At 35.7% G+C, this 16,106-nt stretch overlaps 2 protein-coding genes across 2 annotated transcripts in view; one reads left to right on the forward strand and one right to left on the reverse strand.

Moving 5' to 3' along the window:
• Positions 1 to 16,106, forward strand: part of LOC136815441 (cation channel sperm-associated auxiliary subunit gamma-like) — a 170,922-nt gene that overhangs the window by 24,996 nt on the left and 129,820 nt on the right. The gene's annotated exons all lie outside the window — the stretch shown is intronic.
• Positions 3,351 to 4,842, reverse strand: LOC136815373 (fibroleukin-like). Its single transcript, XM_067071811.1, has 2 exons — positions 3,927 to 4,842; positions 3,351 to 3,513 (listed from the first exon to the last, which is right to left on the reverse strand). The coding sequence occupies exon 1, from the start codon at positions 4,828 to 4,830 to the stop codon at positions 3,937 to 3,939; it is 894 nt and encodes a 297-aa protein (XP_066927912.1). The 5' UTR covers positions 4,831 to 4,842; the 3' UTR covers positions 3,351 to 3,513; positions 3,927 to 3,936.

Below are 16,106 nucleotides of genomic sequence, written 5' to 3' on the forward strand. Positions count from 1 at the left end.
GCAGAACAAACATCCATCGATTTATTTAATTAACTATCCGGACTTTTCTTTGAAACTTGAAAACATGGTCTTGGATCTGCTCCACATGTCATCCCAACAAATTGAAAACACAAGAGTAAGAAAGACTAAACGTGGTTTCGCTCTCGTATAAATAGTGATACTGGGATTGAGCAATGGCTTCTAGAGCGCGTAGCATGAGGGCGGAAGGGTGTATTGCGGGCGGGTGTATCGTGGCGCTAATTTGTCTTCCTTAAAATTAACCTAAGCTAACTAAAGTTAGCTCTAATTTAAAATTAAAGCGAAGTCGACTGGGTTCCAATATTAATGTACTGTTTATGCGTATGATAGGTCTTTTCACAAATTACGTCACGAACAACACTTGCCTTGTATTCAAACAATTATCATGGTTATTATGTCCCTTGAGAAAAGAATGATTTTTTTTATGAATAGAAAGTAGTTTTAATAAAATCTGCTGGGAGTTAATCACAATGGCAATAATTTCAAAACAAGGCAAGTGATGTTCGTGAAGTAATTTATATGTTCCAATGTTTAATGTTACTATGAAATATTATTTAGTCAAAAAAGTCGGATTTAATGTTACTATGAACGTTTTTTGAGGGTAGCTTCTAGTCGTTGAAATTCAGAAAAGAGACGCAACTTCACCCCTTCGATTCTTTTTATTTGGAGCTTGATTTTTTGTATATGGGTCTGTTTTCAACGACTAGTCTACTAGTCTAAGGTAGTCTATGACAGCCTCAATGATTTTCAAACTCTGCCCCCCGGGGGGGGGGGTGGTCAGTGGGTTTACCAACTGACGATATTTTTTCAAATTTTAAACTCTTTTAGCGCAAAAAAATAAACATTTTCAAGCAAAAATTTGCAATTTTACCCAGATTTGCTGAAATTTCCACCCTTACAGTGCGTTTATCAAAAGTCCACCCTTACAGTGCATTTCTGATATTTTGAAAAACATACCCTTACCCGCCGCACATACCCGTCGGTCAATTTGCCTGACTGCCCCCCCCCCCCGGGACTCTGCCCTGACAATATGAAATCAAATCCATATGTATTATTTAAGGATTGATATAAACAGACTTATGGGCTTGTTAAAGAAGGGAAATGTTGTTTCATGATGTATTATATCAATTATTTTTCATATTTATGACGTAACAGGGTTCCCACTAGTAATTACCAGTTATTTTCCCTGACTTTTTACTAAAAATGAGGCATTTCTCCCTGACTAAAACGCTTAAAGGAGTGATTCCCTGACTTTGAATGGAAAATGACATGTTTTTCCCTGACCACCAACACTTTCACGTTGCAGGCAATTCTTTTTGATGTTTTGGAAAATAGAGACTATTAGATTAGATAGAAGCCTTCTGATTTTAAGTATTTAACAGAATTCCCTGACTTTTCCCTGACTTAGCGAGACATAATCATAATAAAATATTTCCTAACTTTTCCAGGTTTTCCCCGACTTTTACAAAAAAATGATACAATTTCTAGGTTTTCCAGGTTTTCCCTGGTTTTCGATTTTCATTGTCCTTGAGGGTTTTACCAAGAATTTATTACAGACACTGGATAAACAACGAGCTATATTTTCATTGATTTCTCATGTTCATGTTCCCATTTCTCCTTGTCGGCAGTAATGACATTATTGTTCACTTGTGCATTTATTTCCAAATTTGTGGCGAGTAAAGAATACAAAAAGATAAAGATAGAGGACTTTTTAGAAATGAGATTATTAATCATTTTTCAAAATCAGAGAACTTCGAGCCGCCTTGACAGTTGTCCTTTGCTGACTTTATAGAAGTCAGCATAAATGGCAATGTTCAAAATTTAGTTGGAAATTTTTATAAAGAGACATTTAACAAGAAACTTGAATATAATATTATGATAACTCACTTGAAAACCGGTAGCATCGATGATGCCGATAGTTATATTTTATAATGACAACCCCTAATCTATAAAAAAAAATGATAGATTCTAGAAAGATTATAATCCAACATCCATACACTATAAATAAAATTCATAAAAATTTATTTTCTACATGAATTTCGAAATCCATAATGGCAGATTCAAAACTTTCTTTCGTCACATGGGCTCTTAGGCTTTGCTAGCCTAAGAAAAATATTTTTTTGAGCTTAAAACCCTGCATATTATATACAAATCGGTCAGAAATTTTATGCTGATTAAGAAAAAGGTCAGAACCATGGTCTGAATCCCATCGATTGGTATATAATATGCAGGGTTTTAAGCTCAAAAAATATTTTTCTTAGCCTAGCAGAGCCTAAAAGCCCATGTGACGAAAGAAAATTTTGAATCCGCCATTATGGATTTCGAAATTCATGTAGAAAATAAATTTTTCTGAATTTTATTATTTGAACGGTAGGCAAGACCCTCCGAAAACTTCAAGTAAATTAAGTAAGCCAATCAAATGTTACAGCCACGCAAATCTGGAACCAAAAGTAGTCATTTCAAAAAATCGAAATCGAAAGTGCTTCATATCTCCAGATAACGAAATTTTCAGACCATGATTCTGACCTTTTTCTTAATCAGCATAAAATTTGTGGTCGATTGGTATATAATATGTCTATGTTTAAAGTCAAAAAGAAAATTCTTTTCAAGCAAGAGGGCTAAAAAGGGGTTGAAAATCTAAAATCCGCCATTGTGGAAATTCGAGCCTGATCCAAATAACGCCACACACGTTTTCTGACTCTTCAAGGACTATATACTTTCATGATCAAAAGAAAAAATGACTATACGCCAATGTGCATACGGGACCTAACTCAGCCCCTAGAGTACACATCAAAAATCAACTCGACCTTGAGGCCAGACAAAGAAATACTCAAGTTTAATTTTTTAGATATACTTTTTAAGGTAGCTAAAAGATAGCAAATATGGATTATTTCATGTCCTCTAGGTTGAGTTGAAATTTATTTCAGATAGTAGACAAAATTTCGAGACTACTTTCTCAATCAAACTACTTTCATAATCATTTTTTTAATTGTAAAAGAAAGAAGGTTAATGTCGACTAAACACATCAGAATTTTGATAAAAACAGATTTAATTTTGGAATCAGTTAGCCTCTAACAACCATTTTCACAAAATTTCAATTTTTATCTTAGTGTCGGATGGATTTTTGATTTATCTTGAGTAACGCTTGAACTAAAAACAAATGTGAAATTAATTTAGACTAAAAATAGGAGCATATTACGAACATTTTTTAGACTTAAAACCCACGCTCCGAAGGTTTCAAAATCTTCAGACGTTGTTACAAGATAAATTTAACTGAAAGAACGAAAAAAACAATATGATTATATAATAAGAACATACGATATTCTAAGCTATAAATTTAAGAACATTTTAAGAACATTCAAGTTTTTTCAGAGTTTGAAACATACAATTTCTTAGAAAATTAGACTAAAATATGATTGTATTGATTCTCATCTGATCGTTTGAACTTCTTTATCAATTTTTTCATTGCTTCGTGTCCACGGTTTTGAGGTTGTTCTGAAAAAAGAAAGTAATTTTACATGTTATGTATGTATTGAAACTGTAAGATTTTCTGGACGTCCGATGATGTTATCAAAATTAAGAGGATTTAGGGATAGAGAATCCAACAGAGGAAATTTTAGGATTGACCCAATCAAAAAATAACCCAAAAAAACTTTTTTAGCAAAACAAATTTTTAAATAACCTGAAATAAATGGCCACAATTTTCCTACGTGCACGGTAAATTTTTGAAGTCGCTTGAAAATTAACCATCAGAGGAAAAAAGTCAAATCATAACAAGAATTTTGTTACGTGCCGCGATGTCAAAAATCCGAACGTTGACGCTGTGGTTGAAGTTTTTATTAAAAAGATTTTCTTATTTTGATTTAAAAGATTTTGAAATCATCTCGTAATCTATAAAATGAACTTACTTTTTAATGATTAGAGCTTACGGCGCATCATCATTTGGACAAACTTGGGTTCGACATCACCGGGATTATTATTCCAAGAGATCTCGCCATTGCTGTGTCCCGTGAATTTGTAATTACCAGTCAAAAGCGTGATGTAGCAACGATTGAACCACCAGCCAACTCTTCCGTATTCAGTCGAACAATGTCTAGAACGATCTTTGTCATTATCCCGATCATACGTTGAAAACTTCATGTTGTTATGGTTACCAAGAAAAGAATATGATCCAGTCGAATGAGGTGCATTGCCTGATACACCACTGATCTTCAATGTGTATTTGCTCGCCTCATCTCCAATTTCAAAAGTGTCGTATTTGGCGAAAACTAATTTGGTTTGTCCTTTCATTCGCATATTGATCAACAGCTCTGACTTCTTTGGAGCCACTGATGGTTTGGTCAAATCATGGACTATTTCATTTCCAAGCCAAAATTCACTGGTCAGCTTACCAAAACCATATTTGTAGTCCAGCCAGTTCTGTTGGAAGTCTGTGGATCCATCTTGTCTCCTTAAGAAAACCGTCCAGCCACCATTTTGAGTGGTTTGATCGCAGTAGACAGTCTTTTCTCTCTGTGTTACTTTGTAGATTCCATTCTTGGTGTAGCCGTTCTGCAAAAACTCCAGACAATCTTCCATCGGTTTGATGGCTGTACAATCACAGCTTTTGCTATTAGAGATTGATCTACATGGCAAACAATCGCCATACATCTTTTTGACCTGAGAAAGTAACTTCATCTTTAGTTTGATTTTCTGTAGATTGGAGATTGATCGGTCAACCAAGACATGTACTGTTTCATTGCCAGTGGCTGATGTATACGCGAACCATTGTATACAGATGAATATGAAGATTCGACTTCCTGTTAGCGCCATTTTACTGTTCTTCGCCAGCTTTGAACCAGTGTTAGGTGTTTTGTTGAAATTTAGTGGTCTTTTTATACATGTTGTAGGTTCATGAATTACTTGACTTATCGAGTTTCGTTTGCCTCATTGCTCCAAACAAAAATGTACGTAATTCCACTAATTTGTTTAATGGAAAGTAAATTTATCCTTTAATGGTCAAAGATTTTCAAGGGATAATGATCTTGGTGCTCAGTCTTTTTGAAAGTCTCTTGTCAAGGGGGTTGAAAGCTTGATTTTACGCAGATCGAATAAGGGGGTTTCGTGAACTTTGCCTGTGCACCTCTTGACATAAAACAAATAATTTGAACAGGTTTATCAAAGATGATTTTTCTCTTTCTTCATTTTTCACGGTGGTACTTTTCATTTTCGTCTGCAGGTTTAATTTTCCTGTGAGTTTCTAACAGTGAATGGGGGGGGGGGGGGGGGGTTTTGAAATACCTTTTTCCTGTCAATTTTTGCTAAATCCCGGAATCCCTGACATTAAAAAAACAAAATCTCATCACCGGCATGTTTCATGGCTACTTGATACATTTTCTTTACGAGAGTAAAAGAAATCAGTGGTTTTACCAAGAATAGCCGTAAAAACTAGGTATTTTAAATATTTGACTTTTCATTGGAAAAGGATCGCTTTCGTTATCTATGGAACGGTGTATATCTATAGTAAAATTATCAATAGTGTGATCAATATCGATAAGGATAAGGTGATTTATATTGATAAGGAAGTTCTATCGATAATTCTATCGTTTTAAGGGATATTGATAAAATCTATCGTTGGAAAGTCTTTTTCGATAAAGTTATATTGTTAAAAAATCCTATCGATAAATTTTATTCTTAGAAATGATATGGCTGTTATCGATAAAATTGTTAGATGTGTTGGAATAGTAAAGTTTGCTTTCTATTTATCTAGTCAACACAGAATGAAATGAAATGGTGGAAATAATGAAAATTATTTGCACCAAACATTAACAATAAAAAATTCCATAAATTTTAATCTAGAATTTAGTGTTCTGTCATAGAGGTATATTCTTGTTCGAAGTTATAGACGATTTTATGGTAAAAAATTGATTGAAAACAGGGAATTTCCCCACAATCTGCATAATTTATGCAAAATTATAGCACTTTTTTTACCACAAAAACGCCCATAACTTTTGATCTAGGAAAGTTGAGACTTTGATATAATACATTTTTTTGCTCAGTTGGAAGAGCTCTATCACGTGGTATAGTCATTTTTGATTTTGAAGACCCCCCAAAAATCACGAATTTTCAGGGCTTACAATTTTGCCTAAAATCGCAAATTACGCAAAAACTGCGGGTTTTCAAGCTTGGTAACATTCAAATTCCGAATCAGCACCCTCAAATTGAATAAGAAACATATCAAAAAGTTGGTCCCAGACATTTTGAATTTTTGGACCTACCCCGGTGGGGTGGAAGTCCTATAAATTCACCTCTGTCCGTTCATCCGTCCGTCCGTTCGTTACCAGCTTTTCTGGAGATTGAATCATAGGAATCATTTGATTTTTGGTACAAAGGTGCAAAACGGTGGTGGCCAAAATGTGACGGAGCCCGATTTTCGAAAAAAAAATTTTTTGGGCAAATTTGGGCCAAAAAACGGCTAAAAAACGGGTTTTTTGGACTTGGTGAAAAATTGGATCATTAAATTTTTTTTATTTTTTGCATGAAAGTAGGGTACCATCATAGGTAAAAGATGGCTCAAGCAGATTTTTGCAAAAAAATTTGTTGGCTCAAAAAACGCATGTTTATCTATAAGAATCACTATTAATAAGCATACATCAATGTTCTTAGTTAAATTACTCAATTTTTTGATGAGAGAGATATTTTTTGAGGGCTTACTTTTGAAGAATGTGTGTGTTTAGACATGAAATTTTGGTTGCTTGGCGTGTTTTTATAGAAAAACTGGCCAAATTCGACATTTTTTTATAAGCACATTATCAATTACTTAGGTATTAGCTTTTCTCGAGATTGGCTCTTTCATTCTTTATGATTTTTTGTACAAAGATGCATAACTATAAACCCTCGAATGTGACTGAGCCCGATTTTCGAGAAAAAATGTTTTTGGGCAAATTTGGGCCAAAAAACGGCTAAAAAAAGGGTTTTTTGGACTTTGTGAAATATTGGATCGTTCTTTTTTTCTGATTTTTTGCATGAAAGTAGGTAAAAAATGGGTAATTTGTATGCTCACGAAGTCTTGAATATGAAAGAATATTTCAAGAGCATGAAATTTTGGTTTCTAAACGTTTTTTTTATAAGAAACAAACGACTAATTTTAATAAATCGTCACTATTTGTGCTCTGAATGATTGTTTAACGTTCATGCTCACGTTGATATCAATTATATATGTGTTAAATGCATAACCAGGTAGGTCCATAAAAGTATCACTTGTTTCTTTATTTTTGAAACATTAACAATGGCCACGGCCTACTTCAATCTAAACACTGTACTCAGCGTCATCGAAAAATCATTATCAAAAAGAAACCCCCTTCTCACTGACCCGTTGGAATTTTTTCAGGCAGTCGGGATAAAAATAACGGACTGATTCTCGATGGGGATTGATATTCGATCATATTTCATGTGTCTGGGGATTTCAATTCTTTTGTTTTCAAGTCATAAAATTCATTGGAGATGGGAAAAATTGCATAGTTTTTCGCAATGAGATATTGAAGGGTAATTTTCAACCGGGGACGATATTTTGGCCAATTTTTCCAGTGGGAAGGGGTGGGTCTGTGAGAAGGGGGTGTAAAAAGCAAAGCTCAGTCAGAGTCTAGTCTATTGAGTAGAGCTCTACTCATGAGATGTTTTATCAATAGTTAAATCCACTCTTTACCAAAAGAAATGAGAACAAACTATATAAGAACATAAGGCTTCGACTGGCCAAAATGTTAAGGACAAGTTTCTTAAGAACATTTTAAGGCTTCGCCGACTCTGAAACACCCAATTTCTTAGGAAAATGGACAAAGATACTCAAAAAATGGTGAAAATAATAACATGTTAAGAACATTTTCAGGCTTAAAACTCAAAAGTTCAGCACCTCGGAATGCTTCAAAAATTTTGGATATTCTTATAAAAAAACTTGTATTCTAATTTTAATGGATGTACCGACTACCTAAAAAAGACGTACCTTATCGGGGGAACAATGTCGGGGTTCAAATTAGTCAGGGAAAAGCTTCGACGGAAGGGACAAATTTATTTTATTTACAAATTTATATTTATCACCGTTTATCGAATATTTTTGGGAAGAGATCTTTCAGACAGAAGTTTAATGCTATAAGGCTCTATTTCGATTCAAAAGAGTGTAAAAAATGAAAAAGTTTCTGTAAAAGTACTAAAGGAGACTTCTGGGAAAAATCGGGGAATTAGCTTTGTCGCGGGTGATGTTATTGAATCTTTTTTTCTACGGGGAAAAATTTCCCCACGTTTTTTTTTATAAAAAATAATTCAACTACATCGATTGGTCATTTTGGTGTGGGTTGAATTATAAATAACAAAAAAGTTTACCCAGGCTTCAAGCATGTGCAAACTCTCTACAATTCCTAAAGTGTTGGCAGATACGTGAACTCTGAATAAATGTTTAAAAAACAAATATCAACCCACTACATGCGAAAATGTCCAAAATACCATATTTGATGTTATATGAATGTTCTTTGAAGTTTGGGTGTTTTGTAAGATTTTTTATCACTTCTTTTCCAAAGGAAGAATCTACCTTATGATTGATAAAATTCGTGTCTACCAAAATTGGTTCGAAGCGGGAAATAAATCCACGCTAAATTATTTTCAAAATCGTAGTTTGTGTAAAAAATTACTCTGACTGTTCTATTTTGGCCGTAATTATGGCTGATTACATTTATTTTAAAAATGTAAGGCAGGAGCAGGGTGATTAATCCGTGATAGCCCTGCTGTAATCACCCCGCGAAAAGAGAAAAAGGAAGTCTTGGAGGCATACAGGAAAACTGGGAGCCGGGAGGCGGGAGGCTGAACCGGGAGCCGGGAGTCGGGAGGCTGAAATCGAAAGTGGGAGGCGGGAGGCTGAAAACGAAAGTGGGAGGCGGGAGGCTGAAATTGAAAGTGGGAGGCGGGAGGCTGAAAACGAAAGTGGGAGGCGGGAGGCTGAAATTGAAAGTGGGAGGCGGGAGGCCGAAAACGAAAGTGGGAGGTGGGTGGCTGAAATTGAAAGTGGGAGGCGGGAGGCTGAAAACGAAAGTGGGAGGTGGGAGGCTGAAATTGAAAGTGGGAGGCGGGAGGCTTAAAACGAAAGTGGGAGGCGGGAGGCTGAAAACGAAAGCTGGGAGGCGGGAGGTGGGAGTCGGGAGGCTGAAATCGAAGGTGATATAGGCTGAAAACGAATAGACGAAAGGCCGAAAGCGAGAACCAAGTTGCAAAGATAAACAAAATCTTGTGAAGATAAACAAAGACAACGGTTTAAAAAGCACTCTCACGAGTTCCGTATCGTTTGTTAGTATACGCTTTTTCAATTATAATAAGGATCCTTACGGAGCCTGGAGTATGTAATACACCTATTTCCTATTAGCAGATTCATGAAAAGTCACGAAAAAACGTCGAGTAAACAAACTTTTGATTGGCGGAGGCATGCAAAGATTACCTCATACTCTGGACATTTTCAAAAATATGCTTGTATATGCAATATTTCAGCCAATCAGAGACTTTCTCGACGTTTTTCGTGACTTTTTTACATGAATCCGCTAATAGGAGACACGTGTAGAGGTCCAAGGTCAGTTCACCCGTATATGCAGTAGTGTTTTTTATAAGGATTTTTGAATTACGCAATTTCGTATCGGCTCGAGAGTACATAGCTAGCGTGCCGGACTCAGAATCATTGACAAGAGACTTTGGTAGTTCAAGCCGGGGTCAAATTTTCAGTTTTGAAAAAAAAATTCTAAGTCGCAAGCCGTTCTAATCATTTAGCTACATTTCACTCTTGGTGTTTTCAAGTTAGTCTTTAATATTGGAAATATGAATTAAAAAGGAAAATACTTTCATTTGTCTTTTTTTCTACGCTCAATGTCAATTTTCAGGATAGGACTCGAGGTTTGTTTACATCAGAGGAAACCCCGTTCTATTTAATTGTTAAAAAAATTCCATGACACAGCATTCGAAAAAGTAGAATAATTGGGCTTTCCATAAGTGTATTACTTTTTGATAAATATAACGAGATTGCTCACGGAAATATCTAACCCGGGCCTGTCAATCATTTTCTAGACCTGTCAATCACTTTTTTGGCAGTATATTCAGTCAGCTTTTCTTTTCATCGTGGTTCTGAAAAAAGTGTTTATAAGATATAATAAAAAAAGACGAAAGCCGATTTTTTAGCATTTTTTTAGTTGAAAGTTTTGGAACATTAGATTTTCAAGACAAGGGAAAGTCATAACTCTTGACTCTTGACTCTCCACCCGCTAATCAACCTGATCCATTTTGAAATACTGTACTTGAATCAAACTGCATTGAGCTGAGCTGAGGGGGGGGGGGTTACCATTTGACAGTATGTGCGGCAAAAAAATGGGCTTTTAGAATCGCACCCTTACAGTGCATTTATCAAAGTCCACCCTTACAGTGCATTTCTGATAAATTGGAAAACATACCCTTAACCGTTATCTGGTACCAGATGTGGAAATATGCTACGACACGCTTTGCTCTAAAGGTCCGGCATATTTTATATTGGTCCGCTCCTTTAGAGCTTTAGCGTGGGCGGCCGCCAATATGCCATCGGAATATCAGATAGCCTAAACCGCTGCAGATACCCGTCGCGGCGTCGGTCAATTTGCCTGACTGCCCCCCCCCCCCTCCAATTTTTGTTTCTTAAAATTTTAACGGAAATTTTCAAAAATATCAATAAGAGCTCATAAAACCAGAAAAAGTTTGATCAATGTTGACAAAACAGACAAAATAACACAATTTTCGTCGCACCTGTATAGGATTCAAACTCTCTATAATCGTTACCCTTAAGTTGCCGTTTCATCGACTTATCCACTCGGCCATGCAGCTGATGTGCAAGAGAAGTGAACAATGATTATCATGAGACCTTTATTTTGCCATGACTTGTATAATTTTACCCTGTCAAGGTATTGACTTCTTAAAGAAATGATTTTAGATTATTTCCAACATGCAAGAGCCGATTGCGCTAAATTTATATAACACTCAAAAACTATCATGTTATATTTTTTTGTAATTAAATCTTGCATCAGCAGTTTCGAAACAAAAGCATGCTATATTTTTATGTAACATTATTTTTATAAAGAGAAACGCTTCCTAGGATTAAAGGAAATAAACCAGCTGTGCTGGAAGGTCAGCCCGAAAGGATAAGAAAGATTAGAAGATAAGAAGATTAAAATAATTAATTCAAGGAAAACTAGTTGCATGTCCCTTATTTTCCAAGGAAAATTAGTTATCGCGTATTTTCCAAGGAAATTTAGTTATTGCGTATTTTCCAAGGAAATTTAGTTATTGCGTATTTTCCAAGGAAGATCACTAGACCGTATTTTCCAAGGAAAATCACTGGTCCGTATTTTCTGAGGAAAATAGTTGTTGCGTATTTTCCAAGGAAAATTAGTATTGTTGCGTATTTTCCAAAGAAATTTAGTTATTGCGTATTTTCCAAGGAAGATCACTAGACCATATTTTCCAAGGAAAATCACTGGTCCGTATTTTCTGAGGAAAATAGTTGTTGCGTATTTTCCAAGGAAAATTAGTTGTTGCGTATTTTCCAAGGAAAATTAGTTGTTGCGTATTTTCCAAGGAAAATTAGTTATTGCGTATTTTCCAAGGAAGATCACTGGTCCGTATTTTCTGAGGAAAATTAGTTGTTGCGTATTTTCCAAGGAAAATCCTTTGTTCCGTTCTTTCCCAGGAAAATCAATTTTCACGTATTTTTCAAGGAAAATCAATTGTTCCCTATAGCTAATTTCCAAAGGAAATCATTTCTGTCGTATTCTCCAAGGAAAATCACAGCACTTTATTGATATTTTCTTTTGAAAGAAAAGGTATTTCCCTTGCAAAAAATACAAAATAACTGAAATTCCTTGAGCAATCATTAGTTGAATTTTTCTTTTTGAAAAAGAAGATTATTATTCCCTTGAGAAACACACAGAAAATCCATTTCCTATGAGAAAATTCATAGCCTGTCTTATTTAATTGGAAATACAGATTTTATTTATTTTTCTCTTGGAAAACTGCTCAGAATGATGATTTCACAAACTGGGGGGAGGAGTCTTCAAAAGTCATGCATCCGACATGTTCTATAGTCCAACAGCTAAAAAGTCCGATAAGGCAATCGAAGGTTGCTCCAGTTTTTCCGAACCGATTTTGTCCGGCAAAAAGTGTCAAAAGAATATTTGTTTCAGAAAAAACGTTATTAGCCTGTCTGACTAGCCAACCAATTTTTAACACTTCAAAGTAGGCGGAGGACCGTGTCCGTCTAGTACAGACTTTTAAACTAAATTTAGGGAAAAAATCTCTCAAAGGTCCCAAAATCATCAAAATTTTGTCTCTCAAAGGGGCGATTTTCGATTTTTGCCTCGGACATACCTGTCACCTCGCAAACCTAGTTCGTTCCTGACACATGTGAGCAAATGTTTTTATATTACCATAAAAAGTAATAAAAAATGACGTAATGTAATTGCGTAAAACATTTTCATTCGCGCATACAAACAATAGGCAGGATTTTCATTGTTATTTTGTCGATACTGGCGTAATCATTTGAGAGTATTCCGATCAGAATAACAACTGATACTTGCTTAGCGCTAGCCATAAGCGATGCTAGGTTCTAGAAATCCGTTAGGGAATGTTTTGCCGAAAACGTAAATCGGGGAAACACTTTTTTTGAACGGAAACGGAACATACTATTTGAAATATTTTTTTTGATGGATTGTGTGTGTTTATAAAAAATAAATGATCTAATTTTTCTCAGCTCTTTGTTACCTATCCCTTGACCAAAAACGTTTGTGCGTGGCCTTATAATTGAGCCTCTCACTTTTGTTTTCAGCCTCCCGCCTCCCACTTTCGTTTTGAGCCTCCCGCCTCCCACTTTCGATTTTAGCCTCTCGCCTCCCACTTTCGATTTTAGCCTCCCGCCTCCCATTTTCGTTTTCAGCCTCCCGCCTCCCAATTTCGTTTTCAGCCTCCCGCCTCCCGCCTCCCACTTTCGATTTTAGCCTCCCGCCTCCCATTTTCGTTTTCAGCCTCCCGCCTCCCGCCTCCCGCCTCCCACTTTCGATTTTAGCCTCCCGCCTCCCACTTTCGTTTTCAGCCTCCCGCCTCCCGCCTCCCGCCTCCCACTTTCGATTTCAGCCTCCCGACTCCCGGCTCCCGGTTCAGCCTCCCGCCTCCCGCCTCCCGCCTCCCAGTTTTCCTGTATGCCGTCTTGGAAGAAAAGCCTTACGACTAAAACTAATCGATTTCATAGTTGTGCAATTCGAATATTTTGATGTCATTCGAACTTCTATTTTAAGTCACGGTGATCTTTCTGTGGGACTTCTAAAAAATCGGGATTTTCGGTCGCCCTATAGACCCTTAAATTCGGCGTGTTCATCATAACAAAAAGTTCAAAAATCTGATTGCCCGATTTATTTATTTTTATTCTTAAATATTCGAGTTCAGGAGATTGGTATATAGCTTTTTCCCGCGCAAAAAGTTTCACCAAAATTATTCGTATCGCATCATCCGTTTTATCCCCCTTATATTACGCTACGCCACGCAATCTTATCAGACAACATTTGTGCCACATTCTTATTAGCTCCGTAGTAATTGGCGCACTTGTTTCATTAAGTTTCTAAATAACAGAGATAATTGGAAGGTTTGTTGTGTTGATGTTTCCACGAGAAAGAAGAATATTGATAGTTGTTTCAATCCCTCAAGATCTATGATGACAGTTGACAGTATGTCTCAACTAAGATCACTCACTGCATATAGCAACCTAACCAATGTAGTTATTGCCAGGATCAAATTATACCATGACTTTCTTGCAGATTTTGTGTGCGTGAAGTTTTTTAAAGTCAGAGTGGAAAGAACACTACTAGCTACTTTTTCTTATTTATATCACTTAAAGAAACATTTGATTGATTCAACATTCAAAGATGAAAAATGTTGTGTATCCTTTGCGAGTATTAACTTCAATTTCTTGAACAAACCTAAAATTGTCCGCTGGCAACCAGTTATGTCTTCACTTTGGCAGGCTCACTATTTGAGCCATTCGAAGATTGTGTCGTCCAGTTGTCAACCACAACGATTGGAGTCTATGCCCAACTAAATTTTCTTTATGTAGGTCCCTTCTGACAGTATGTAGTCCAAAATGAGAGTGACCTAACATACATTTTTTCTGGAATAGACTTTTTGATTATTGCGTTGTTCCAGTCTTAATCCGGCGTAGACATTCAGACCAGGTTCAAGCATTGAGTTTCAAGCCCGAAGGGCTAGAGGTCAATCTCTAACCTTTCTCAGGCAAGAAAAATTGAAGCCTTAAAATATGCGCCGTATTTTTGATGACGGATTGAATCTAGCAATTCCTTTGTTTTTGAGTGATATATTTTTCGAAATTAAGCGGTAAATTTTAGTTTCAATCTGTCATTTGTGTAAAAACCAGGCGGGTCGCTCAAGGCCGCGCAACTTTGGTAGGATTTGTTGGCTTCAAATCCTACCAAAGAGATTGACCTCTAGCCTTCGGCTTGAAACTCAATGGTTCAAGGCTACACTTAGACTATGTTATAGTCTAAGACGAATCACTATCTAAGAAAAAAGCCCAAAGCCGAAGAAAATTCGCAAACGGATTTTTTTACCGAAAAGAGTTTACAGTCGGTAGGGTTGCCAGTCTTAGATTATACGATTTTGGCGCAAAATACAAAAACAGCTCAAATTGTATGAATTGGAGTTTCCGTATGCGAGGCCAACTGTGTTCGGTATGTATTCGAAAAAATCAAAAAAAAAAAAAAAAAGAGGCTGGAGAAAGAAACTGATATTCCAAGAAATAATATCTTTCATTTTGAATACCCTCTCCCTTTTATTCCTTTTATATTTTCTTGGAACTACAATTTCTTTTCTTAGAATAACAAATTTTTATGAGCAGTCATTTCTTTAATAAGTTTGTAATTTCTTTGCAACAAGGATATCTATCTAAACTTTCACCTTACAAATTTCTTAAAAAACATCAAATCATGTAAAGTTTGTTTGTTTGTTGTTGTTTTTTGCCTGAGGATTGTATCCTTATTTCTACCCCCTTTATATATAAAAATCCATGTAAATAAAAAGCTCTAGTGTATTCTTCCTACCACAATTGCTCAAAGACAAAGGATACAGATAAAAATTATTAAAAGTATCAGAAAGTATAAATGCTTGCAATTTGTGACTTTCCTGTTGATAAAAAACACAGTGGATGAAAATTCTCATGATAATTTTTGCACGGAAAGTAAAAAAGTTCCAGCTTGTAAATCGTAAAAAGCTTTTGCAGTGGGTCGATTTTGCTTTGATCTGAGCTTGAATTTCTTTTCTACCCGAAAAGTTTTTGAGACGTCGAAAAGAGCATAAAAGGAGAATCATCCATGTTAAGAAATCCCCAGAAATTATAAAGCTTAATGGAAAAATACCAATCAGTAAGGCAAATTTAAAATGACATTAGATTTCTGATATAAAAAAAACTGATACAGTATTAAAATAGGTAATTCAATCATGAACAAATGATTCTAAACTGTTCTCCGACAGTACCAAAGATAGTCTTGACTTTTTCCAGAAGGCTGGTGTAAATTTTTCCAAGTCATATACCAGGACGTCAAGTGAAAATTTATATCAAATTGTATCTAGGACGTTATGCATAGGACGTCAAATGAAATATTCCAAGTCATAATCTCAAATTGTACGAGGACGTCAAGTGAAATATTCCAATTCATAATGTCAAATTGTACGGAAGACGTCAAAAGAAATATTCCAAGTCATAATCTCAAATTGTACGGAAGACGTCAAGTGAAATATTCCAAGTCATAATCTCAAATTGTACGAGGACGTCAAGTGAAATATTCCAAGTCCTAATCTCAAAATTATACCAGGATGCTGTGCCAAATATTTCATTTCGGTACTGTGCTTTCTGCAAATTACTGCTACACATTTTCTCATTATTTTTCCATGCATCCAATTTTCTGATTCTTAGCTACCTAAAAAAATTGGAATAATAATCTGATAATTTTTACAGAGTAGTCTTATTATCTATTGATACCATGAGTAGATCATTAAAA

The sequence above is a fragment of the Clytia hemisphaerica genome, unplaced genomic scaffold, assembly GCF_902728285.1.
Source record: "Clytia hemisphaerica strain Z4C2 unplaced genomic scaffold, Clytia hemisphaerica genome assembly, whole genome shotgun sequence".
Taxonomy (NCBI): domain Eukaryota; kingdom Metazoa; phylum Cnidaria; class Hydrozoa; order Leptothecata; family Clytiidae; genus Clytia; species Clytia hemisphaerica.